This window comes from Lissotriton vulgaris, chromosome 6, assembly GCF_964263255.1.
Source record: "Lissotriton vulgaris chromosome 6, aLisVul1.2, whole genome shotgun sequence".
Lineage (NCBI taxonomy): Eukaryota > Metazoa > Chordata > Amphibia > Caudata > Salamandridae > Lissotriton > Lissotriton vulgaris.
The window spans coordinates 1272140434-1272166056 of record NC_141694.1 but is presented as its reverse complement, the minus strand read 5'-3'; the positions used below and the strand labels follow the sequence as shown (position 1 = coordinate 1272166056).

Genomic DNA, 25623 nt, shown 5'->3' with positions numbered 1-25623 from the left:
GTTTTCGAGGCCCTGTCGAGGGTTTCGGGGTCGTAGACTCTCCTACCTTGTCTGACGATTTCTTATCTTCTCTTCGGCGTCAAGACTGAGCAGGCGTTGCAGTCCTTGCTCCCGTGGTCGATAGGCAGACAGAGGTTGCAGACCGGGTGCTGGTCTCTCTGCGCGTACTTGTGGTGGCAATTACGGCAGAATTTAAATGGTGTGTTGTCCATTACTGCGCTCAGGGGTCCCCCTGTGTGCACATTCTCCGTCGGACGTGGAAGATCTCGAGGTTCCTCCCCTTCTTCGTCGTACCGGCTCTGATGATCTTCTCCTGGTCTGAGTTTTTTCCTGAAGAAATTCGCGTATTTTTCTCCTTTTCTCCTCCAAAACTTCTGGAGCTTCTAGTGATGATCCAGACCCAACGGCGGAAAAAAGAATCTGAAGATGGTGCCCAAGGGTGGGAGCTTCCGGCGGAAGCATGCCGACGTCACCGAAAGTACACCAAATAGTGGGACGTCGACGCCCACCTGGGCTACGGAAAAAAAAAAAAAAAAAAAAAGACTACGATTCCAGACCCAACCACCAGATAGTGGAATATGCACAGCATAGTGAATCCAGAAAGATTCACGCTGCAAAAGTTGTGCTTCACATACCATAGGAGATTATTTCTTCAACATTAAAGAAAACGTGCCAATAGGCATTTACTGTTAGGCCCCTTGGAACATGGAGTAGGCTGGACCTTATACATACCAATAAACACAAAAATTTACTAAACCATTCTTTATTTCAGAATATCAACTTGAGGGTCAAACACAAGTTCCTTTGGTTTGAACCGGTACTTTTATTTATACCTTTTAAATGTTGGTTCTTTTTTATCCTCTTTTAGTCACACATTTCTGTATGAAAAGGAAAAACTGTACATTCCATATAACACTTGCAACAATATATAACAAAATTTACAAACTCTTAATTACATTCCACATCTTTGCTAAACAAAATTAGACATTATACATCCTACATACAACACTTTATACAAACAATGATCTACATTTGTGCCTTTAAATTTAAATAAATAAATATGCCAACTGAAGGAGCGAGTAACGCTATTGATAGTGCAAATCAACTTTTGCTAATTTTGAAATTGATCACCTTTTGGTGGCCTTGCTCCTTTTTGACTTTGTCCTCTATTTTGGATATAGATTTATTCATTCAAATTTAAAGCATTATTTGTTTGTATAAAGTGTTGTATGTATGATGTCTAATTTTCTTTAGTAATTATGTGGAATGTAAATAAGTGTTTGTAAATTTTGTTATATATTGTTGCAAGTGTTATATGGAATGTACAGTTGTACCTTTTCATACAGAAACGTGACAGAGAGAATAAAAAAGAACCAACATTTAAAAGGTATAAATAAAAGTACTGGTTCAAGCCAAAGGAACTTGTGTTTGACCCTCAAGTTGATATTCTGAAATCAAGAATGGTTTAGCCAATTTTTGTGTTTATTAGGATCAACATTACGGCATTTCATATTAGTTCATAAAGCAATGCAGAGTACCGTACATCTAATCAGTCAGCAGAAAGTCTACAGTCTACCATGGCCCTTGTGCCTACTCAATAAACTAGCTGTGGTTCTTCCGAGGACAAAGAGAGACTGCTAAGCAGGTCCCTCTACTGATGCACAAGCTAGTGCTCTTTTTAACTTTTTTCTCCACAAGCTCTCAATCTATGATGTTCAGAAACACATGTAATGCTAAGTTTGCTACGTAGTTGCCTACTGTTTTATGATTATTATTATTATTATAGGGGTTTGTAAAGCGCCTGGTGACGCCTCCCGACGTGTCCCCGCGCTGTGGAGAGAGAGTATTTAGAAGGATGGAGCCAAAACAAGCAATTTAAAGAGTAAAAAGATAAGTTTTTAACAGTTTTCTGAAGGATGCCTCATTTTTATCTTGTCTGATATTCATGGGGAGGGTATTCCACTTTTTAGCTGCAAGAGTGCGAAAGGACCTGCCTCCCATTCTAGCTTTTTTAGGGAACGTTGTTTTGAGCAGACCTGTTCCCTTGGAGCGTAGGGATCTATTGGGTTCGTAGAGTGAAGCTAAATCAGACATGTAGGAGGGGGCTTTATAATGAATGATCCTGTGGCACCAGAGGAGTGCCTTGAATTATATCCTCTTGCTGATATGCAGCCAGTGCAAGGTATCCAGAGAAGGTTTAGAGGGAGCTCTGCGGGGGAGTCTTAGCACAAGACGTGCCGCTGAATTTTGCAGGACTTGTAATTTCCTAATGTTTTTTTCGGAAGTGCCCAGCAACAGCACGTTCCCATAATCTATACGGGAAGTAATAAGTGCCTGAGTCATGGTACGCCTAGAATTCAAAGGAAGGAGATCTAGGGTGCGGTTAAGAGTTTTCATGACTCCAAAGCACTTACCAACTGTTTTTTTGACGTGGCTGTCATAGGAAAGCTTGTTGTCTATCCAGACACCCACATTTTTAGCTTCCTGGCTGGGAGTAGGTACGGGTCCCAGACATGTAGGCCACCAGTCTTTGGTCCATTTTGTGTTGTTCCCACCTATTATGATCACCTCGGTTTTTGTTCCATTTAATTTGAGGCAGTGCTCGGTCATCCATACAGCTAACTTGCACATGCAAGATTTGAAATTGTCGGCCTCGGAGGAGGGAGCTTGAGACAGGGAGATCAAGAGTTGAGTATCGTCGGCGTAAGAGACAAGCTCTATGCCGAACGATTGGACCACCTCTGCCAATGGAGCCATATATAAGTTGAACAGGGTGGGACTCAGGGCAGAGCCCTGGGGTACCCCCTGTTCTAGTGTCATGCTGTCTGAGAGAAAAGTCCCTCTTTGGACCTGAAAGCTCCTGTTGGAAAGGAAAGCTTTCAGCCATCCCAGTGCCTCTTTAGTGACCCCCGCTCTGTTTAGACACTGTAGCAAGATGGAATGTGCTACAGTGTCAAACGCGGCACTGAGGTCCAGCATGATCAAGGCCATGGTTTTGCCCTCGTCGGCTCCTTTCCGCAGAGTTTCAGTTGCTCTTAGGAGTGCTGTCTCTGTGGAGAAGCTCGATCTAAAACCCGATTGAGATGTATGAAAGGCACTTTGGGCTTCAAGATGGGTCACAATTATTATTGCTTCACAATTATGATGTTATGATGTGCTTCACAAGTGTACAATTTTGACACACCAGCCAGATAACTTGGCCCACTAGATCAGCAACATAGGTAAATAAATTGTATACGTTTCCGCAACATGTTAAGACCATACCAACTCCAGATCACGACAAAAATACACAAAACAAAGGTAAAGAAAATCTTTTCTTACCTGATGAGCTGCCGACATTTGATGCTGAACTTGGAAAAATAGGGGCAATCGGAGGAACTATTCCTGAAGCCATATCCAGTAACGGCTGAATTATATCACTTTTGAAGACATTATTCTTCTGCCACAAATTGAGTACTCTAACAATTTTACTCTATAAATGAGAAAATATTAATACAAATTAAATTATTTAAAAGTGGACATCTGATTAAGTCCCTCACCCAATGAATTTGACACAGTGCCACTCTAAGGAATTTAGCCATTAAAAGCTCTTAATCCAATGACAAATTTCTTGACCTTAACTAAAACCAAGAAGAGAAGTTCATTACCTTAAGCACCTAAACCCAAGCATCAGGAAGGTGCATAAATACCTACATTGTATATAGTATGCAAGCATGCAGATGATCAAAGTGTGTTATATGCTACTTATGACCATTGTTCAGGGTGGGGCGAAGCCATGACTCAAGGCAAAGCTTCAAGAGTTTAACTTCATATAAACTGAAAATGAAATGTTACCTAATTGTACGCCTGATTTTGCATTATAAGAATCATCACAGAAATAATGAAAGTTAGAATAATTCTCAGCTCCGTGCATCTACAACAGGACACATTTTATTTGAAGGCTATCTTAAACCAACGAGATGAGGAGCTCACTTGAGAATCACTAGTGTGCCTGTGTAGTACTTTGATCTGTGAACTTGGGCAGCATTTCCACAACCCCAGACGACGTTTTTCTGCTCTCTACTGATGAAAGGTTAAACCCAGAAACAGATATCTTGAGATAACAGCACTACCTGTACCAACTTAAACTACAACAACTTTGAAATAAGCAGACTGCATTTACTAGAATGCAATGGGTTAACCGTGCTGGGATGAGAGGCAGTGTGCTCCCTCCCCCTTGTTTTTAAAGGCTCCATTGAGTCAGCAAGCTTACCTGGGTTGCACCTGTGTGCCCGTTTAGTGGCACTGTCACCTGAGAAGACTTGTGCAGCATTTCAGCAACCCCAGATGACTTTGCTCTGCTCGCTACTACTTATGCTCTCAACTGATGGAGGGCTAAACGCAGAAACACTCGTCTAGAGATATCACTATATGCACGAACTTTGGTGAAAAATGACAGCCCCTCTGAAGTAAGAGTACTGCATTTACCTGAAAGCAATAGGGTGAACTGTGCTGGGATGACAGGCAAAGTGCTCTGCTGCCCCATTGCACTTTACGAAAGCCTATTAAAGAACATTAAACTTAAGTTATAGAAACAAACCTCCTCAAACAAAGCTGGTAGGGGGTGGCCAACCATTATTGCCATGTGGACATGATGCACCTAAGCTTTGCCAAGTACTCTGCAGACGCTGATGTAACTGTTTAGGAAGCTGGCTCTGTATATACTGTACCAAAGTGAGGTATAGAGTGCACAGAGTCCAGTGGAGCCCGAAAAGTAGGCAGAGGTAGTTAGTTAGCACCTCACTCTCTATTTGTGATAGTGTTGTCAAGCAGTAAGGCAGTATCAGAGGACAGTTTTAAGCATTTGTTGTACACAGTCAGCAAATTAATTCACACACTGAACTTCAGACCAATTGTTTTTGTATAAAAATATTCTGTTAGTTATTTTATTTTCTAGAGCCAAGCAAGCCTGGCACAGGTAAGCAATAAGAACTTTACATAAGTAATACAATTGATATACAGTTTGAATGATAAGTCTATATGCACTTTGGATTGATTTACAGTATGGATGTAGAGAAATGCAATACTTAGTAAATGCAGTACATAGACTTGAATAGGCTTTTTTAGTAAAATAGCAGGTAAGTAACCTTTGAGATTACTAGGCTTACACAGAGTAGTATAGCTAGATACTACTCTGGGACATTGCCTGAAAACAGGTTAGTAAAATCGTTTTTGTTAGATTGAGAAACTAAAGAAATTCTTAAAAATTGCATAAACGCCACACTTAGAACCTTTTCACAGAAAAACAGTCAATGTTATCCTATGAAGGAAAGGAATATGCTACTTACCAGTATGCATCTGTTCTTGGCATGTAGGGCTGCTGACATTCATATCTTGTGCATAGATCGCCGCCTAGTGTTGGGTCCGGATGATTGCACTTGTTGTCTTGGAAGAGTTTTCGAAGTATCACGAGATAGGTGACTCCTCCCTTGGACTACAGTGCGCATGGGTCATCTCCATCCTCAGATTGTTTTTCGCCATTGCGGCAGAGATGGAGATTGCAAAGTAAGAGATGGCCATGCCAGAGAGAATGCTGCAGCTGCTACAGGCACCGGGGAGGAGGGCGGGCGATATGAATGTCAGCAGCCCTACATGCCAAGAACAGATGCATACTGGTATGTAGCATATTCTGTTTGAGGCATGTGGGCTGCTGAATTCATATCTTGTGCATAGACTGTATAGTAGTATCTCCTCTAGCGGTGGCTACCGGTGCCAGCTGCAGCTGTTTGAAAAAGAGTTTTGAGGATAGCCTGGCCTACAGCAGCTTGCTGTTTTGTTTGTACATGTACACAGTAATGTTTTGTGAAAGTGTGTATGGTGGTCCATGTGGCTGCCTTACAGATGCCTTCAAGAGGAATATTTCCTAGGAAAGACATGGATGCCCCCATTTTCCTAGTGGAGTGTGCTTTTGGGGGGACGTTTAAAGTGCGTTTTGCCTTTCGATAGCATATCTGAATGCATTTAACTATCCATCTGGCTATTCCTGATTTTGAGATTGGATTCCCCTTGTGCTGTGGTGCAAAGGCAACAAACAGTTGCCTTGTTTTCCAAAAGGATTTAGTTCTGTCCACATAGTAAAGTAGAGTTCTCTTTACGTCTAGTGTGTGCAGGGCTCTCTCAGCTATGGACTGTGGATTTTGAAAGAACACTGGCAGTTCTATTGATTGGTTGATATGGAAATTGGATACAACCTTAGGCATGAATTTAGGGCTTGTTCTAAGGACCACCTTGTTGGCGTGTACCTGCATTAAAGGTTCTTGAATTGTAAGCGCTTGTAATTCACTCATTCTTCTGAGTAAGGTGATGGCCACTAGAAAAGCAACTTTCCACGTTAGGAATTGTGTTTCGCCAGAATGTAAAGGTTCGAAAGGAGGGCCCATGAGTCTGGTAAGCACTATAATGAGATTCCAGACTGGGGAAGGGGGGTGTCTAGGAGGAATCACCCTTGAGTTAGAAGATGAGGTGCAAGGTGCAGTCTTTGATGGGGAACTACCGAGAGTTCTCGGAACGTTGTGTACCACGGTTGTCTCGCCCATGTGGGAGCAACTAGGATTAGTGTGAGGGGGTATTGCCACAGTTTGCGTGCCACCAGCAGGATCAGTGGTGCTGGGGGAAAAGCATACGCAAATCTGCCTGACCAGTCATCCATATCGCATTGCCCTGTGACAATTGATGTGGGAACCTGGCGGCAAAGTATTGGCATTTTGAGTTTTCTTTTGTGGCGAACAGGTCTATTTCTGGGTGACCCCACTCCTCGAAGAATGGTTGGAGGACCTGGGGGTGAATCTCCCATTCGTGTAATTGCTGGCTGTGCCTGCTGAGTAGGTCGGCAACTTGGTTGTCCTTCCCTGGAAGGTGTTCTGCTAGGAGAAAAATGTTTTTTGGAATCGCCCAATTCCATGTGCTCTGTGCCAGATGGGACAGCTGTGGAGAGTGCGTTCCTCCCTGTTTCTGGATATAATACATTGCGGTCATGTTGTCCGTCAGGTTCAACACCGTCTTGCTGTACAAGTATTTCTGAAATGCTTTTAGGGCTAGGAATATCGCTAGCAACTCTAGTTGGTTGATATGCAGCCTTCTCTGCTGGTTTGTCCAGAGCCCCTGTACTGTGTATTGAAGGAGATGGGCTCCCCAGCCTGTCAGTGATGCATCCGCTGTTAGTACTAGTTGTGGAACCGGCTCTTGGAACAGTCGCCCCTTGGAAAGGTTTTGTGGGTTCCACCACCGCAGAGAGTTGAGTGCGACTGTCTACCAACACTAGGTCTTTTAGCCTGGTTCCATTGCCGTGCCGCGCATTTGGAGTCTGGCATGGGGGACAATGAATTTGCAGGAGGCCATCATGCCTATGAGCTGCATAAAGACTTGAGCTGGCAGAGAGTGTTGTGGCTGGAATTTGCGAATGAGTGTCTGCATACTGGCTATCCTTGTTGAGTTTTGATACGCCTTTGCCACCGAGGTGTCTATGGTGGCTCCCAGGAACTGTTGTATGTGGGATGGTTGCAGATGTGATTTTGTGTAGTTGATTGAGAATACTAAGCTGTGTAACAGCTGGATTGTTTGAAATGTGTGTGCTGCGCATTGGTGGTACGATTTTGCTTGTATAAGCCATTCGTCCAGGTAAGGGTACACATGGACGTGCTGCCTCCTGAGATGTGCTGCCACGGTCGCTAAGCATTTTGTAAACACTCTTGGAGCCGTGGTAATCCCGAAGGGCAAAACCTTGAATTGGTAGTGTTGACCTTCTATTGTGAACCCGAGGTATTTTCTGTGGGCTGGATGGATGGGTATGTGAAATACGCATCTTTGAGGTCCAGTGTTGCTAGGAAATCCCCCTGTTGTAGCAATGGGAGCACTTGTTGTAATTTGATCATATGAAAGTACTCCGACAGTATGTATTGATTTAGGGGTCTGAGGTCCAATATTGGTCTGAGAGAGCAGTCCTTCTTGGGAATAAGGAAATATAGGGAGTACACTCCCTTCCCTTGCTGTTGGAAAGGGACTTGCTCGATGGCCCCCTTTTCTAGCATGCAGTTCACCTCTTGTTGTAATAGGGTGATGTGTTCTCTGGACATTGGACGATGTCTTGGTGGTATGTTTGGTGGTGTAGAAGTGAGTTCTAGGCAGTAGCCAGACTGGATAATTTCGCTCACCCACCTGTCTGTGGTAATTGTGTTCCAGATGGGTAGGAACTGTTGGAGTCTGCCTCCGACCGGTGTTATGTGGTCTGGAGGTAGTGTGATAGAGTCACTGTTTGAAGACGACTTTAGGTTTAGGAACCAGCTTTTTTGGCTCGGGCCTTTTTTCGGGTCGGCGCGTTTTTTGTGCTCCGTAGGCTTCTTCAGAGAAGTGTTGTCTCCCGAGTCGATGTTTTTGTTGGGATCGACTGGAGTCTTTTGTTTTTTCGGCTGAGCGTCCTTTCCGGAGTCTATTGTCTTTTTTGGATCGGCTTGGACGCGTGCTTCGGTACGGCGCCTTTTGTCGGGTTGAAGTTTTTCGGTGCCCAAGGCTTGTTTGGGTCGGCGACCTTCTTTGGTTCTGCGCCCTTGGGTTGTGTGGCCTTGTTCGGGTCGACAACCGGTTTTGGGCTGTGTGGCCTTCTTGGGGTCGACAGTCTTTTTCAGCTCGACGCCATTTGGCTGTACGGCCGCTTTCGGATCAGCGCCCTTCGGGTGGGCGACCTTCTTTGGCTCTGGAACCTTCTTCGGGACAATGTTACTGGGCCCTGGGGCTTCTGAAGGTTTCGGTTTCTGAGCCGAGCCTGGATGGCGGGGCAATCAAAACTTTTGTATGATCTTGGCTAAGGCCTTTTGGCGATGCCATGGCCGGAGCCGTTATTATCGAGGTAGATGGTGTCGGGGGCTGGGTACTCACGATTTGCCCCAGTGGGATCTCGTCATCGGAGTCAAAGTAGTCCTCTATGGCAGTGGTTCCCAAACGTTTTTGACCCGTGGCTCCCTTGACCTTATTGGCAGTTGGCCGTGGCTCCCCACCATTTTTTTTTACCAGTGGGCGGGTGGGGGGATATAAGCCCACCCTCGGGAGTACTTCCTGTTGTCTTCCTTAAATTAATTTGGATGCAAAGAAGGTATTTAATCATATTTGTAACAAAATAAAAAGATAATAGTTCCAAAAGGGGAAAAACAAACATTTTGTTTTATGTGCTGATACGTTGTCTCTCATCGAGAATGTAAATGCGGCGGGAACTCGGGCGTGGGAGGCTGTATTGAAGCCAGTGACAATACTGATGTTTCAGTAATATTTGAATGTATTCCCCTTTCAGGGACCATCCGAGAGTTCTACTGGCTTTGGTCTAGAATAGATTAGAAAAATGACGATGGCCCTGTCTGTAAACGCGCATTTGAAGACGTTTTTTAAACAAAATGCACTTTTTTTATTTCATTGTAAATGCATATTTCAGATTGAATATATGGAATATGCATTTACAATTAAATGTTAAAAAAGTATTTTGTTTGAAAAACACCTTCAAATGTGCGTTTACAGACAGAGCCATCGTCATTTTTCTAATCTATTCTAGACCAAACCCAGTAGAGCTCTTGGCTAATTCCACCAAGTTAAGACGGCGCCACTCGGTGTTAGCATTGCATACTGAAGGAAAAATGCACCCAACAAGCAAACTCGCAAGCCGAACTTAATTTAATACACCCCATTAAATGCTTGTGGTTGTGGGCTGGCCCTGAATGGCTTTCACTAAAATTCTTCATAATTGTGTACAATTGTGTCCGAGCATTGTATGTATGAAAGTTGATTCATCTTGTTTAGCGCCATCACGAACTGTGCAGTAGGGGCAAATACTTGAACACCAAAGCACAGCAGCTGGGACTACTACAAGTGTTACATAAACGTATTATGTACAGCTACGCTGCAGCAGGACTATGCAGTATGCATGTGTATACTTATTAAGTCATAAATGTTGGTACTCGATATATAACATGATGGTATGATATACAAAATTAAAAAAGCCAATAAAGTATGTTTATAAAAAAAAAAAGCACAGCAGCTGATTTTAAAGCAGCACTAATAATTATGTCAGACTCATAAAAAAAATACGCCATGCATCTGGAACATTCAAAAGTGAATAACATTCTCCTAATATTATTAACCTAAAGCGGCGGATTGCAACTCAGCAAGTACACAGTCAGACTAAAGCAGTCATATGAATGCATCATTGCTGAGGTTGAGGAGCTTAAAACTGCTCAGTAAGTGACCTGACCTTCGATCTTGCCCTTCTTGATTTTATGCCGGGGCTCCCAACATTCTACTCCCGTACTGTTCTACGGAACACACAGGGATCCCTTCCATCCAAGTACCAACACTTCAGCGGCCCTAGTGTTACTTAAAACGGACTTCACTTTCTTACTTACCTATTTCCTTGCGAAGTGGGTCCCACGAGGCACGGCAGCAATAGCGCTCCACAAACAATGGTCAGAGCTGCGTATGGCATATGTATGCCAATAATGCAGGTGGCATTTGTACATTTCTAGCAATGCAGCTGCAATTTCCCACATCGTGCCGCGGCTCCCCTGACAACTCATAACGGCGCACCAGGGCGCCGCGGCGCACAGTTTGGGAACCGCTGCTCTACGGTGACGATCTCTAGGTCAGAGTCCGGCGCCTCTTGTAGTTCCTGATCGTCATCAAAGATGTTATCCGGGTCTGGTGCCTGTTACTGCATTTCTTGCCTGGCTGCACGTCGGTTCCGAATAGTTTTCTTGGATCGAAACTGTGCCCAGGCTGGACAGCTTTCCTGTTTATGGTCTGGGGAAAGGCACTTGTTGCATACTGAGTGCTTATCAGTATGTGGGAACTTGGCGTGGCATTGCGGGCACCTTTAAAATGGGCTTCTTTCCATCGACGGTCGGCTCACGTGGCGTTGAAAAGGCCGAACGGCCCGCGTCGACGATCGCTTGGAGATGGAAAGCTGGATCGAGTAGAGAGGTACCGATCGAGAACAATACCGTTGAATCGAAGGCCTTTAGATAAGTTTTGTTTTCGCTTCCGAAGTTGGAGTATAGGAGTTTGCATCCGAACTTAATGGCGGAAAAAAACAATCTGAGGATGGAGAGGATGCCATGCGCACTGTAGTCCAAGGGAGGAGTCACTTATCTCGTGATACTTCGAAAACTCTTCCACGACAACAAGTGCAATCATCCGTACCCAACACTAGGCGGCGATCTATGCACAAGATATGAATTCAGCAGCCCACATGCCTCAAACATAGTGTTATCGGTTTTGAGGTAAGTATTAGGTAGTGGGAGTTGAGGTTCTGGGGTTAGACTCAGGGGCCCCCCAGGGTCAAGGATGCACTCTTGTTACACCCTCAGCTGCACTAGGGCGGCCGGGTACTGAGGCCCAATGGTATCCAATGGGGGATAGGGGGCCTCTGGTTGGTGACTGCAGACTAGCAGGTCAAATGGGGAAAGAAAGTAGCACGAAAGGTGCACCCTCAGCTGTTCTAGGGCGACCGGGTGCAGGGTGCGGTTTCAACGTTGGCCCCCTGTTTTCAATAGGGAACCTCCGGTTTGCAAAGGCACTGCAGGCTTGGGGACGAAGGTCTTCTGGGTGCGACCACCACTTGAGAGGTCCGTTTGGAAGTTAGGTGTTGGTTAGGCACCTTCGGTTTGGGCACACAAGGCCATAGGGTGCAGGGGTGCCCTTTCGGGTTAGATCTTCTTACCCGCTCCTTGTCGCGGTTAGGGGGGCCTTCTGGATTTAGACTGCAGGCGTCGGCTGGAGACTTGAGGCAAATTCAAGGGTCGCCGGATCTCGGGTCAGTGTCGCCGGGGTGACCTCCACCTGGCGTTTGCCCACTCGAGCTCGGGACATGGACAGCGGGTGCAGAGTGGTACGGATTTGCGGTTTCCTGCCAAGGCCAGAGGTTGCAGGTGAACAAATCCAGTTTTTACGTGAGACAAAGTCTTTGCTGTTGAAGGCAGGCAGGCAGGTCCTCTGGGAATTTCGAGTTTGCTGGCTGCAGGACAAACCGGGATTTCGCAGGAGCATGTTCGAGGTGGAGACAGGCCAGTAGGGCTGGGGCCAAGTCAGTGGGGGGTCTGCCTCTTGTTCGCTGCTGCACGGGTGTTCGGTCCTTCTACTTGTAGTTTCTTCTGGTCTGAAGAAGCAAGGTTCAGCGGCACCCCTACTTACTAGATTTAGGGGCGTTACAGGTAGGTAGGAGGCAGGTACCAATGGGTCCCTTCCCTGGGGTGGGTACACCCCCTATTATGCCATCCTCCAGTGGGAGGGGGGCATGCACGTGTCCCTGGTTGGCTGAGTCCCCTCTCTTCAAGATGACGTGGACTGAGAGTTGTGCCTCCCCCACATGAGGGGTGGAGTTGGCAGAGGTGGGCACACCTCTCTTTCTCACTTTTTTGCCCGCTGGTTCTCCAGCCTAAAGTGGGGGTCAGAGCCAGTGGAGACCAGTTGCTGAGAGCAGCAAGTGGCCTGGGGAAGCTCACAAAGGCAGCAAGCCTTTGAAGCTTTCCCTTCTTGAACCATGTCCATCCTGGGGGAGGAGGCTTGGCATCTCGTCCCAGGATGTGCATGGTTTCAGGCCCCAGAAAGCAGCAGGCTCTCGACCCAGGGGTCCAGAAGAAAAATGCTACTTACCAGTATGCATCTGTTCTTGGCAGTTAGAGCTGCAGATTCGTACACTTTAGATCGCCACCTGGTGTTGGGATCGGATGATTGCAGGTTGTTGTCTTCTTGGAGAAGTCTTTGTAGTCACGATATAGGAGACTCCTCCCTTGGACAATACTGCGCATGGGCATCGACTGCAACCTTAGATTGTTTTTCGCCATGATGGGAAACTGAGTTAGTAGAAGTGAAGAGAAAAAAAAAAAAAGGGATATCCATATGTGTGCATCTAAATAAGATGAGAACTGGAATGGATACAAGTCCGGGGAGGCGGGAGGGCATGTACGAGATGTACCAAGATGCGGTCCCGGGGATGCTGAAAATAGGTATAGCCGAGCGTTTTCACCAACTAGGAACAGCAAGTCCACAAGGTGAAATCGAACCCCCTGAGAGACCATGAAGTGTTATTAAGCACAATAACAAAAACAGAAATCAGTACAAACGTATGTGTTTCTAGTATGAACGCATGCTTTTTGTAATAAGAGTGTTTTTCATTTTATCACCCCTTATCTGGGAACATAGGAGTGGCAAATACAGGCCGCGTCCCTGTATGGTCCTGAAGAAATGCTAGGGGTAGCATGAAACATGTTAACCATTCACTGAACCAATCCTCATTATAGGTTGGCTAACAGTGATACTCACCCCACTTTTAATATACCTGCCTAGGAGCATAATAAATCTGTTGAGGCCCACTTAGCACGGTATTTTCAACTCACCTACACCCCCTCCACCACTTGTCTGCACTACACATAGTCTTTCACATAAAAGTGCTCCTGCGTAGTTCGTGAGTCGTAGCACGCCCCTTTTCGTAGAGAACTGGGATGGACCCAATGATGAAGCATGTCACCGTGGGGCAACCCCGGTGAGTGAGGGGACACTAGAAAGAAAATTTTCTTTCTTGCAAGGTTTTACTGATCATGGAGGTCAGTTACCACTACATGAGCTAGGTCTCGGGACCCAGTAATCCGGATTCCTACTTGTGCATCAAGACTTTGGAGGGCGACCTAGCCTCTCATTCCTCCTTTTCCCCCTGTAACTCTAATCTGCAGCTCTACATGCCAAGAACAGATGCATACTGGGAAGTAGCATTTTTCGTTTGTGGCATATGCAGATCGTACACTATGCATCGATTGTGCAGCAGTGTCTCCCCTAGCGGTGGTCGCTTGTATATATTGCAGTAGTCTGAAACAGTGTTCTAAGAACAGCCTGGCCTACTGCAGCTTTCTGCTTTGCTTGCACATCAACACAATAGTGTTTAGTGGAGTTGTGTGGTGTAGACCATGTTGCTGCTTTGCATATGTCCTCTAATGGTATATTTCCTAAGAAAGCCATAGAGGCTCCTAGTTTCCGAGTAGAGTGTGCTCTAGGAGGAACTGTTAGTGTGCGTTTAGCTTTTTGATAGCATATCTGTATACACTTAACAATCCACCTGGCAATCCCCCCTTTACAGATAGGGTTGCCTTTGTGTGGAGGAGAGAAAGATACAAACAATTGTTTTGTCTTTCTAAAGGATTTAGTTCTATCTATGTAGTATAGCAGAGCTCTTTTAACATCCAACGTGTGTAAAGCCCTTTCTGCTACAGAGTCTAGGTTTTGGAAAAACACAGGTAACTCTACAGATTGGTTTAGGTGAAAAGGGGAGATAACCTTTGGGAGAAACTTTGGGTTAGACCTGAGAACCACTTTATTAGTATGTATTTGAAAAAATGGTTCTTGTATGATGAACGCTTGTATTACACTTACTCTTCCGAGAGAGGTGATGGCAACAAGAAAAGCAGTTTTCCATGTTAGAAATTGCAGATCACATTTATGTAGAGGCTCAAAAGGGGGTCCCATGAGTCTCGTAAGGACAAGATTTAGGTTCCATACTGGGGAAGGTGGCAGCCAGGGAGGGATTATTCTTTTTAATTCTTCCATAAATGCTTTGATTGCAGGTACTCTAAGAAGGGACAGGTGTCTGTTTCGTAAATAGGCTGCAATTGCTGCAAGATGTAGGCGTATGGAAGAGTATGCCAAATTAGACCTTTGTAGACGTAAAAGGTAACAAATGATATTTTGGATGGAAGCATCCAGTGGATCAATGTGATTATTTTTGCAATATATTGCAAATCTTTTCCATTTGGCAGCATAACACGCTCTAGTAGAGGGTTTCCTAGCCTCTTTAATGATATTCATGCAGTCTGGTTGTAGGTTAAGATAAGCAAACTTTAAGACTTCAGGAGCCAGATCGCCAAATTCAGTTGGTTCGGGTCTGGGTGTCGGATTTCTCTATGGTTCTGTGTTAACAGCGAGGGTGTGAGCTGTAACTTTTGATGTGGAACCAGAGAGAGATCTAGTAGTGTGGTGAACCACGGCTGGCGTGCCCATGTGGGAGCTACTAGAATGAGCTTGAGAGACTGAGCTTGTGCACCACTAGTGGAATGAGGGGGAGAGGCGGAAAAGCGTACACAAATCTGCCTGACCAGTTCATCCATATTCCATTGCCCTCGGACTGTGGGTGTGGGAACCTGGTGGCGAAGGTTGGGCATTTTGCATTTTCGTGGGTGGCAAACGGGTCTATGCGTGGGTGCCCCCACTGTTGGAAGGACGGTTGAAGAACTTGTGGATGTAGTTCCCATTCGTGAATCTGGTGTGACTGCCGACTGAACAGATCCGCTATCTGATTGTGAACCCCTGGAAGGGGTTCCGCTAACAGATATATGTCTTGAGGAATGGCCCATCTCCAAATGTTCTGTGCGAGCTGGGACAGTTGCAGAGAGGTATGTCCCCCCCTGTTTTTGTACATAGTACATTGCTGTCATATTATCCGTCCGGATTAAGACAGCTTTGTTTTGTACTTGAAGTTGAAACGTTTTGAGTGCTAAGAATATCGCTAGCAGCTCTAGATGGTTCATATGTAACAGCTTTTGTTGGTTGTTCCATCGACCTTGAGTAGTGTAGTGTAAGGATGGGCTCCCCATCCTGTGAGAAATGCGTCTGTTGTGAGCACTATTTGTGGAACAGGTTCGAGGAACGGCCGTCCTCTTGTCAAGTTTTTGGTGTTCCACCATTGCAGAGAGCGATGCGTGCGGCTGTCTACCAAAACCAGGTCTGTGAGCTGACCTTAAGCCTGATTCCACTGTTGTGCTAGACATTCTTGTAATGGACGCATTTGCAATCTTGCATGTGGTACTATGAAGATGCAAGATGCCATCATGCCTATTAATCTCATGAACACCCTGGCTTGGAGAGACTGTTGGTGCTGAAAAGTGGAGAGTAAGGCTTGAATGCTCTGTATCCTGGCTGGACTGGGATACGCTAGAGCTGTAGATGCGTTTATGGTAGCTCCTAGATACTGATGCAGGTGCGGAGGCTCTAGGTGAGACTGTGTAGTTGATCGTAAACCCTAGGTTGTGCAACAGTTGAATTGTCTGCTGAGTGTTGTACACATTGGTGGAATGAATTGGATTTTATGAGCCAATCGTCCAGGTAAGGGAAGACCTGTATCTGTTGTCTTCTGAGATGTGCTGCTACTATTGCTAAGCACTTTGTGAACACCCGTGGTGCTGTTGTGACACCAAACGGAAGGACTTTGAACTGATAGCGTTGTCCTTGTATCACAAACCGTAGGTACTTTCTGTGAGCAGGATGTATTGGGATTTGAAAATAGGCGTCCTTCAGATCTCGAGTGGAAAGGAAATCGCCTTGTTGCAGTAGTGGGAGCACTTGTTGCAGAGTGATCATATGAAAATGATCTGATTGTATGTAATGGTTGAGGGGCCTGAGGTCGAGAATTGGTCTGTGTCCCGTCCTTTTTGGGAATTAGAAAATACAGCAAGTAAACCCCCGTCCCCTGTTCCTGTAATGGGACTAGTTGAATAGCCTAGTGGAAAAGTATAGATATCCTCATCTAAAGGATATGTATTTGGGTCTGCATGTGGATCCTCCCCACCACCTAAGTCATACTCCTCATCAGTTTGTGGTGAATGTGAGGATGAGGAGAGGGTACAGGAGAGATTTGAGGTGAAATGTAAGGAGGGATAGAAGAGTGAGGAGAACATTAGAGGGAGGGTGCATAGGGGAAGTTGCACAGTCCTTTTTGGCAGGAACCACAGGTGTAGGTGGTGTTTCTGCTGGTCTCTTTGTATGAGTTATAGCACCTACATGTCCAGTCTTTGGGTTTATGTAGATCCTATTTTGTTTAGGATCTGATCTGAACAATTATTCCTCTACAACCTTCTACGGCGTAGATTTTTTCGGTTCCGACAGTTTGTTTTTGTCGTTTTGCCTTGGGAGGTGTTACAGCGTCCTGTGGCAAAGTTCTTGGTGCCGAAGGTGTTGCTTTCGGCTTGGCAGGCGTATCCGAGGGCTTAGGAACCTCGGAATCAGGCTTTGCGGGTGTTGTCACCGGAGCGGGAGTCTTCGGAGTGGAAGATGGCCTCGCCGGCTTTGAGGCGTCGGCCGCGGACTTTCCATCTTTAGGTTTGAAAGTCGACGGCTTCGGAGCCGGAGCTTCTTTCGGTACCACTTTAGTCTGCGGTGCCGAAGGATCTTTTGCTTTTGGCGTCGAAGAATCTTTCGGTTTCGGTGCCGAAGAGTCTTTTGGCTTCGGTGCCGAAGGATCTTTAGGCTTCGGTGCAGAAGGATCTTTAGGCTTCGGTGCCGATGGAGGTGGTGGAATCGGAACGTGTGGTTTGCTCGGTGCCGAAGCACCTGAAGGCTTAGCTGTCTTCCTCGGAGCCAAACTCGGAGTCTAGGCTTTAGGAGGGAGCACTTGGTCTCGACGGGGCCCCTTGGGCGGAGTGCTGACCTTTGGCGTGGGCAGTGTATGTGGTACAGGGGCAGAGGTACTCATGGGTTGACGTGATTGAATCGAGTCGTCCGAGTCCTCTGCCTCTGATATGATCTGGAGATCCGGCGAATCTTCTTCTGGAACGAGCGGAACCTCGTCATCGAAGATATTCTCCGGTGCTGGGGCTGATCTCCTCATCTCGTGTCGACGGGTCCTCCGATCCCGGATGGTCTTCTTTGATCGGAGGGACGCACAAGCTGTGCAGGTCGACTCGTTGTGATCCGGCGATAGAGAGAGGTTGCAAACCTCGTGATGATCGCTATGCGGGAATTTTGCCTGGCATTTCGGGCATTTCTTGAACGGAGTTCTTTCTATGTGGTGTAGGCCGCACGGCGTAGATAGGCCCAGCAGCCCGCGTCGATGAACCGGAATCGAGGTGATTGCATCGAAAGGTGAATAGTCGACGTCAATATTGTTTGTAGGAAGTTTTTGCGCTTCGAAGTTGCTGGAAAAGTTTCTCTAGCCGGAGCGGAGAAACTTTCATCTGAACCCAGTGGAGGAAAAAAACAATCTAAGGATGGAGTCGATGCCCATGCGCAGTATTGTCCAAGGGAGGAGTCACCTATATTGTGACTACAAAGACTTCTCCAAGAAGACAACACCCGGCAATCATCCGAGCCCAACACCAGGTGGTGATCTAATGCATAGTGTACGGTCTGCAGCTCATATGCCTCGAATACATGTCTTGTGGTGGCAGCTGAAAGCAGCCACTCAGCCTGGACACTAGTGGTAGGTTAGTTTCCAGGGGACATCTCTAAGATTCTCTTGGTGTTCATTTGGCATTAAATCCCACAATGGCAGCATTGTGTTGAGAAGTTTGATATCAAACTCCTCAGTTTTCAGTGTAGACATTATGTTGCTGTGGAGTTTGTAATGGCAGACTCACAGCACCATATACTCTTAATGCAGCACTGCACTTACAATGTCTAAGAATGGACTTAGACATTGTAAGGGTACAGGGTTCATGCACTTGTACCCTCACCACTAGTATAGTACACCCAGCTAGAGGGGTGACTGACCTATGCCAGGGCAGTTGGTTGTAGGAATGGCACACTTTACAAGTAAGAAATTGTAGTTCGTATGAGTGTAGTGGTTCAAAAGGTGGTCCCATAAGTCTGGTTAAAACGATGTTCAAATTCCAGACTGGTGAAGGCGGGTGCCTTGGGGGAATTACTCATTTAAGTCCCTCCATGAATGCTTTAATTGCTGGCACTCTAAATAGTGAAAGGTGTTGCCTGTTTTGGAGATATGCTGCTAACGCAGCTAGATGTATCCTGATGGATGAGTAGGCTAAGTTGCAACGTTGTAGGTGCAAGAGGTAGCAAATGATGTTTTGTGTGGAAGCGTCTAATGGGTTTATGTCATTGTTTCTGCAGTAAATGACGAATCGTTTCCACTTTGCTGCATAACATGCCCTGGTAGTGGGTCTTCTTGCCTCTTTGATAATATTCATGCAGTCTGGAGGCAAGTTCAGGTATCCAAGCTCTAGGACATCAGGAGGCAGATCGCCAGGTTCAGCTGTTGCGGGTCTGGATGTTGGATTTCGCCACGGTTCGGAGTTAGAAGGCTGGGTGTTAATTGCAGTCTTTGATGAGGCACCACTGACAGTTCTAGGAACGTTGTGTACCATGGTTATCTCGCCCATGTGGGAGCAACTAGGATAAGCGTCAGTGAATGTTGGCGCATTTTGCGTGCCACTAGCGGTATTAGTGGAGCTGGGGGAAAAGCGTACGCAAATTTGCCTGCAAAGTTCATCCATATCGCATTGCCCTGCGACTGCAGAAACCTGGCGGCAAAGTGTTGGCATTTTGCGTTTTCGCTTGTGGCAAACAGATCTATCTTCGGTTGTCCCCGTTTCCGGAAGAATGGTTGGAGCACATTGGGGTGAATCTCCCATTCGTGCATCTGTTGACTGTGCCTGCTGAGCAGGTCGGCCATCTGATTGTCTTTGCCTGGGAGGTGTTCTGCCATGAGAAACATGTTCCTTTGAATGGCCCATTTCCACATGCTTTTAGCTAGATGCGACAGCTGTGGGAAGTGTGTTCCTCCTGGTTTCTGGATATAATACATCGCTGTCATGTTGTCCGTCCGGATCAACACAGTCTTGTTGCATAAGTGTTTTTTTAATGCTTTTAGTGCTAGGAAGATTGCCATCAACTCCAGGAGGTTGATGTGCATTTTTTCTGTTGCATAGTCCATAGTCCCTGAACTGTGTAATGCAGGACATGAGCTCCCAAGCCTTGCAGGGATGCGTCCGCTGTCATCACTATTTGTGGGACAGGCTCTAAGAACAGTCGTCCTTTGCAAAGGTTTTGTGGATTCCACCAATGCAGAGAGTTGTATGCTCGACAGGTGACCAACACTAGGTCTTTTAATTGCCCTTGAGCCTGGTTCCACTGCCTTGCTAGGCACTCTTGAAGCGGACGCATGTGTAACCTGGCATGAGGGACTATGAATATGCACGAGGCCATCATGCCTAGGAGTTGCATAAACACTCGAGCTGGCAATGAGGGTTGGGGTCTGAACCTTTGGATTAAGGTTTGCATTCCGTTTATTCGTGCTGCGTTGGGATATGCCTTTGCTGCTAGTGTATTTATTGTTGCTCCCAGGTACTGTTGTACGTTGGAGGGTTGCAGGTGGGACTTTGGGTAGTTTAGCGAAAAGCCTAGGCTGTGCAGGAGATGAATGGTCTTTGACATTGCTGGGCTGATGGCGCGTGTATTAGCCAGTCGTCCAGATAGGGGTACACATGAATGTGTTGTCTCCTGAGATGTGCCGCCACTGTTGCCAGGGATTTGGTGAATACCCGTGGAGCTGTTGTTACACCGAATGGTAGGACTTTGAACTGGTAGTGCTGTCCTTGAATTGTAAACCTTAGATACTTTCTTTCTGTGAGCAGGGTGTATTGGTATATGAAAGTATGCGTCCTTGAGGTCTCGAGTTGCTAGGAAGTCTCCCTGTTGAAGAAGCGGTAAGACTTGTTGGAGAGTGAGCATATGAAAATGCCCTGACAAAATGTACATGTTGAGGGGCCTGAGGTCTAATATTGGTCTGAGCGAACCGTCCTTTTTCGGATTGAGGAAGTATAGTGAGTATACTCCTGTTCCCTGATGTTGTAGTGGGACTGGTTCTATGGCCCCCTTTTGTAGCATACTGATGACCTCTTGCTGCAGTAATGTTATATGTTCCTGCGACATTGGACGGTGTACGGGTGGTATGTTGGGTGGTGTTGACGTGAGTTCTAGGCAATAGCCATGTTGGATAATTTGCCTTACCCACTTGTCTGTAGTGATGTTTAAACAGACTGGCAGGAATTGTTGTAGTCTTCCCCCGACCGGTGGTATATGGTCTGGGGGTAGTGCCAAGAAGTCACTGTTTGGTGTTAGTGGAGGATCTATTGGCATTGCCTCCACGACCCCTGCCCTTTGTGTTATTTCCTCTGTATCCACCCCTGTTAATGTTTTTATTGTATGTGGATTGCGTATTAGTTTTGTAAGCGGAGGATTGCTGCAATGTGATACCTCGCGCCATCCCTCTATAACTGGAGCGACGAAAGGAGCCTCTGTGTTGTTGGAACTGAAGGGCTCCCATGGACTTTGCTGTTTCGTTGTCCTCTTTCATTTTGTCCAGAATTGAGTCAACTGCTGGACCAAAAAAAAAAATCTTGATTTATAGGCTGGTTAAGAATTGTGGCCTGTACTTCGTTTTTGAATCCAGATATGCGAAGCCATGCGTGCCTTCTAAGCAGCACGCTTGTGTTAATAGATCTGGCAGCTGTATCTGCCGCGTCTAGAGCACACTTAATGGAGGCATTGGTGAGGAGCTTTCCCTCCTGTATAAGTTCAGCTGCCTGCTCTTTGTAAGGCACGGGTAAATGTTGGAGAAGTCCTTCTAAAGTGTCATAGTGTGCCCTCTCATACCTGGCCAGCAAGGCCTGTGTATTGGCTATTCTCCATGAGTTTGCTGCTTGAGCTGCTACTCTTTTGCCTGATGCTTTTAAAATCTTCAGGTGGAGGAGCCTCACCAGTTGTTTGTGAATTTGCACGCTTTTGTGCGTTGGATACCACCAATGAAGGCAGTTGTCCCCTGATGTATGTAGGGTCTACTCGTGCAGCCCTATAATTCTTCTCTATTCTAGGGTTGATGACACGTGCCCTAGCGGTGTCTTTGAAAATGTCATTTGCGTGCTTTAGGACACCTTTTAACATGGGGAGTGTTTTGACACTTCTTTCTGATGTTGCCAGTGTGTCAAATAGAAAGTCCTCTTCTATAGCATCAGAATGCATGTCTACATTATGGTAGGTTGCAGCTCTGTCTATTAAAGAGTTAAAAGCCACTGTGTCTTCTGTGGGTGATGGCTTAGCTCGGTATACAGTAGGGTCTGTAATGGGTAGAGCCCCCTCATTGTCTGGTTTACCTCCATCCCCGCATGGTTGTGTATTGGGGTCTACATGTGGGTTTTGTATATCTCCAAAACCCCCCTCTGCATCCTGATCTTCATCTAGGTTGTAGTCAGAGCATGCAGGTGAATGTGGCGTGTATGGAGTAGCAGGCATAGCTGGAGAGATAGGTTGGAAAAGAATAGGAGAGGTAGCACAGTCTCTTTTCTTTTTGAGGGGAATTTTTGACAAGCCTTCACTTGACACTGGTCTTTTCTTCCTTGTATAAACAGTCACCTTCCCAGTATTTGGGTCAATATATAGTTTTGACTGATCTTCTGTGGATGGGTCTGGAAGGATGATCTCCTCTTCCACAGTTTTTTGCTTTGGCGCCGTAGTTTTTGGTTTGTCCTTTTTCGGTTCGATACCTTTATTTGGTTCGACCGCTTTTGGTGCCTGGATTGGTTTTTGAGGTTTGCCGACAGGTTTTGTCGGACCAACGTCTTTTACTGGCTTTACCACTGTTTTCGGACCGAGCGGATTTGTCGGTTCGGTAACCTGTTTAGGTTTTAGAGTTGCTTCTGGAGTTGTCTGTCCTGGCTCGACGCCCCTTTTCGGATCTATAGTCTTCGGCTCGACCGATTTGGTGTGGTCTACTTTTGGTTTCTGTTTCAGTTCGATGACCGCCTTGGGCATACGCCTTTTTTGTTAGTCGACGCCCTTTTTTCCTTTTTCGACCGTCGAACCCGATTTGCTCGAGTCGACGTGCTTTGGCTTCGAGGTCGATTCGACGGCCCTTGGCTTAGAGGTCGATTCGACGGCCTTTGGCTTTGCGGTAGATTCGACTGCCTTTGGCTTCGAAGGGGTTGATGGAATGGTAGCCCTCGGGTCGGCGCCCTTTGGCTTTATCACCTTTGGTTCCACGACGTTCGGTCCGAAGACTGTCGTGTCGATGAGTTTCGGTTTCGATCGGCTTGGCCTTGGAAAACGTGTCTCAGATGGCTCTTTTTGTATGTTCTTAGCCGAGCGGTATGGCGGGGCTGTAGAACCAGTATATTGGTCTTGGCTAAGGCCTGTTGGCGATGCCTCGACCTGAGTCTCTGATATTGGTGTAGTGTCTATATGGGGCGGTGTACTCACGGTTCGCCCCTCGTCGCCATCGGAGTCGTCTTCGACAGCTACGATATCTTGGTCGTATTCTTCGACCTAGACTATTTCTTTGTCGTCGATGTAATAGGCAGAGTCGTGCTCGGAGAATTGATCTTCCTCTTGATCCGAGTTTTCGGCGTCAACCAGTTCTTCTTCGTCATCGAAGATATTCTCGGGCTCCGGTGCCGACCTCTGCATTTCTTGCCTTTGCGCCAGTCGATTCCGGATAGTCTTTTTGGATCGGAACTAGGCACAAGCTAGGCAGCTGTCTTCATTGTGATCTGGATACAAGCATTTGTTGCAAACTGGATGTTTATCGGTGTGCGGGAACTTAGAGTTGCACTGCGGGCAGTACTTGAATGGACTTCGTTCCATCTACAGACGGTCCACGTGGCGTCGAGAAGGCCTAGCGGCCCGATTCGACGACCGGAGTGCAAAGTAAAGTTAAAGAATGTTATCGGTATCGATCGCAAACAATACCGACAAAACCGAAGGCCTTTTGAAAAGTTTTCCAAACTTGGAGTGCTTGAAAGTGCATCCGAACCCAATGGCGGAAAAAAACAATCTGAGCATGGAGGGGATGCCCATGCGCACTGTAGTCCAAGGGAGGAGCCACCTATCTCATGATACTTCAAAGCCTCTTCCAGGATAACAATGTGCAATCATTCGGACCCAACACTAGGCGGCGATCTATGCACAGAAATGAATTCAGCAGCCCACATGCCTCGAACCTTATAATTACTCTTCCTGAGGGACCCTTGATCCTGGGTGGTGATTTTAACGCAGTAGTTTCTGGAATGGTGGACAGGCACCCTCCACGGTACTTGGCTTCCTGGTTTTATGGATGCAATGGGCCTGGTCGATGGCTGGAGGTTGCTCCACCCTGATCAAAAACAATACACATTCCACTCTGGGGCTCACAATAGCCTTTCCCGGTTGGATTACTGTTTGGTCCGAGCAGCGCAAGCTTCCTACCTAGCTAAGTCACACACGTGGCCAGGGGCATCTCAGACCACTCTCCTCTTTGGGTCCACGTGATCATAGCTCGAGGTACAGCGGGAAAGGTGGCCCCCATCAATTCATGGCATTTACGTAATACCAAAATCAACAAAGATCTAATTAAAACGCTAGTTGACTATTTCACTTACAATGAGGGGTCGGTGTCCTCTTCCCGGTCCCTATGGGAGGCTTTCAAAACAGTTATCAGGCACTGTCATTGATAGTGGGCTCGAAAAAAGAGAAAAATAGGGAAGCGGTTGACCTGGAGACTGAAATTGGTGTGCTAGAGGGAGAGTTGGAACAGGGAGTGACACAGGCCAAACTTAATATCTTCAGCCTCAAACAGCATGACTATAAAGCACTAGTAACTGACAGGGTCAAAGCTCTTGGTATAGAACAGCAGGGCAGGCTCTATGATCTCGGGGATAAGGCTGGGAAGCTTATCGCATGGCTAGACAAAAGAGACTGGGCTTGCCGCCTGGTCCCAGAGCTCCTGGCTGAGGAGGGAGGGTCGCTCATTGACCCACAAGACATAGCGGACAGGTTTGCGAATCACTTTGTCAGTTTATACTTCGGTCTCTCCTTGTTTGGAAGCAGACTCCCAGCAGCTACTCCGAGACATTCAGCTTCTGTGTCTTTCTACCGAAGATCAGGAGTTTATGGACAGTGCATTAACAACGGATGAGATTGCCCAAGCTATCCGTTCCTTAAATTTGGGGAAGGCACAAAGCCCCAACGGGCTCCCTATTGAACTCTACAAGCTCAAGCCTGATAAGTTGGCTCCTTACTTAAAAGACATGTATGTTGAGTCTAAAGATAAGGGGGCTCTGCCTAGGGACCAAAGAGTTGCTACGGTGGTCGTTATACACAAGGAAGGCAAGGTTAAACAAACTGAGCCTCATACAGGCCGATTTCTTTAATAAACGCTGAACCCAAGATACTGGCCAAGCTCCTGTCGAATAGACTGGTAAAGGTTGTAAGTAATCTGATCCACCCAGACCAGTCAGGCTTCATGCCCCACAGAAACAAAGCTTTAAACCTGCGCAGATTGCATGGGGTGATAGCCAGAGCCAACACTCTACGGGAACCAGCAGTAATTGCTTCACTTGATGCAACCATGGCTTTTGACACTATCGAATGGCCCTATTTGTGGGCGGTCTTGGTCAAGTTCGGATTCGGCCTGACTTTATTAGTTGGGTACGTTTGACCAAATAGTAGTAAATAAGAGGGTTTCAGTGCCATTCGCGCTTGGTCGTGGCTTGCGACAGGGCTGCTCGTTGCCCCCCCTCCTTTTCTCACTGGCCCTGGAGCCTCTCGCGGCCTGGCTGCGTTGGGAACCATCCATCCGGGGTATCCGTTGGTCCCCTGAATGGGAGGATGGCATATCCCTATATGCAGATGATATTCTGCTCGACCGGACCTCTCCCAGGGAGTCCCTCTGTGTGGTTTTTGACGTCCTGGCCTCCTTCGGGAGAAACTCCGGACTCTCAATCAATTAGGGGAAATCTGTGTTGTTTGTGCTTAGGGGCGATCCCCCGGTCCCTCCGCGAAATTGTCCCATACAAGTCAACT

At 46.6% G+C, this 25623-nt stretch overlaps 1 protein-coding gene across 1 annotated transcript in view; it reads right to left on the bottom strand.

Moving 5' to 3' along the window:
- Positions 1 to 25623, bottom strand: part of SCAF8 (SR-related CTD associated factor 8) — a 948526-nt gene that overhangs the window by 704448 nt on the left and 218455 nt on the right. Inside the window, exon 5 of the mRNA XM_086927396.1 lies at positions 3322 to 3472. Within this exon, the coding sequence (XP_086783522.1) occupies positions 3322 to 3472 (151 nt within the window). The remainder of the gene's footprint in view (positions 1 to 3321; positions 3473 to 25623) is intronic.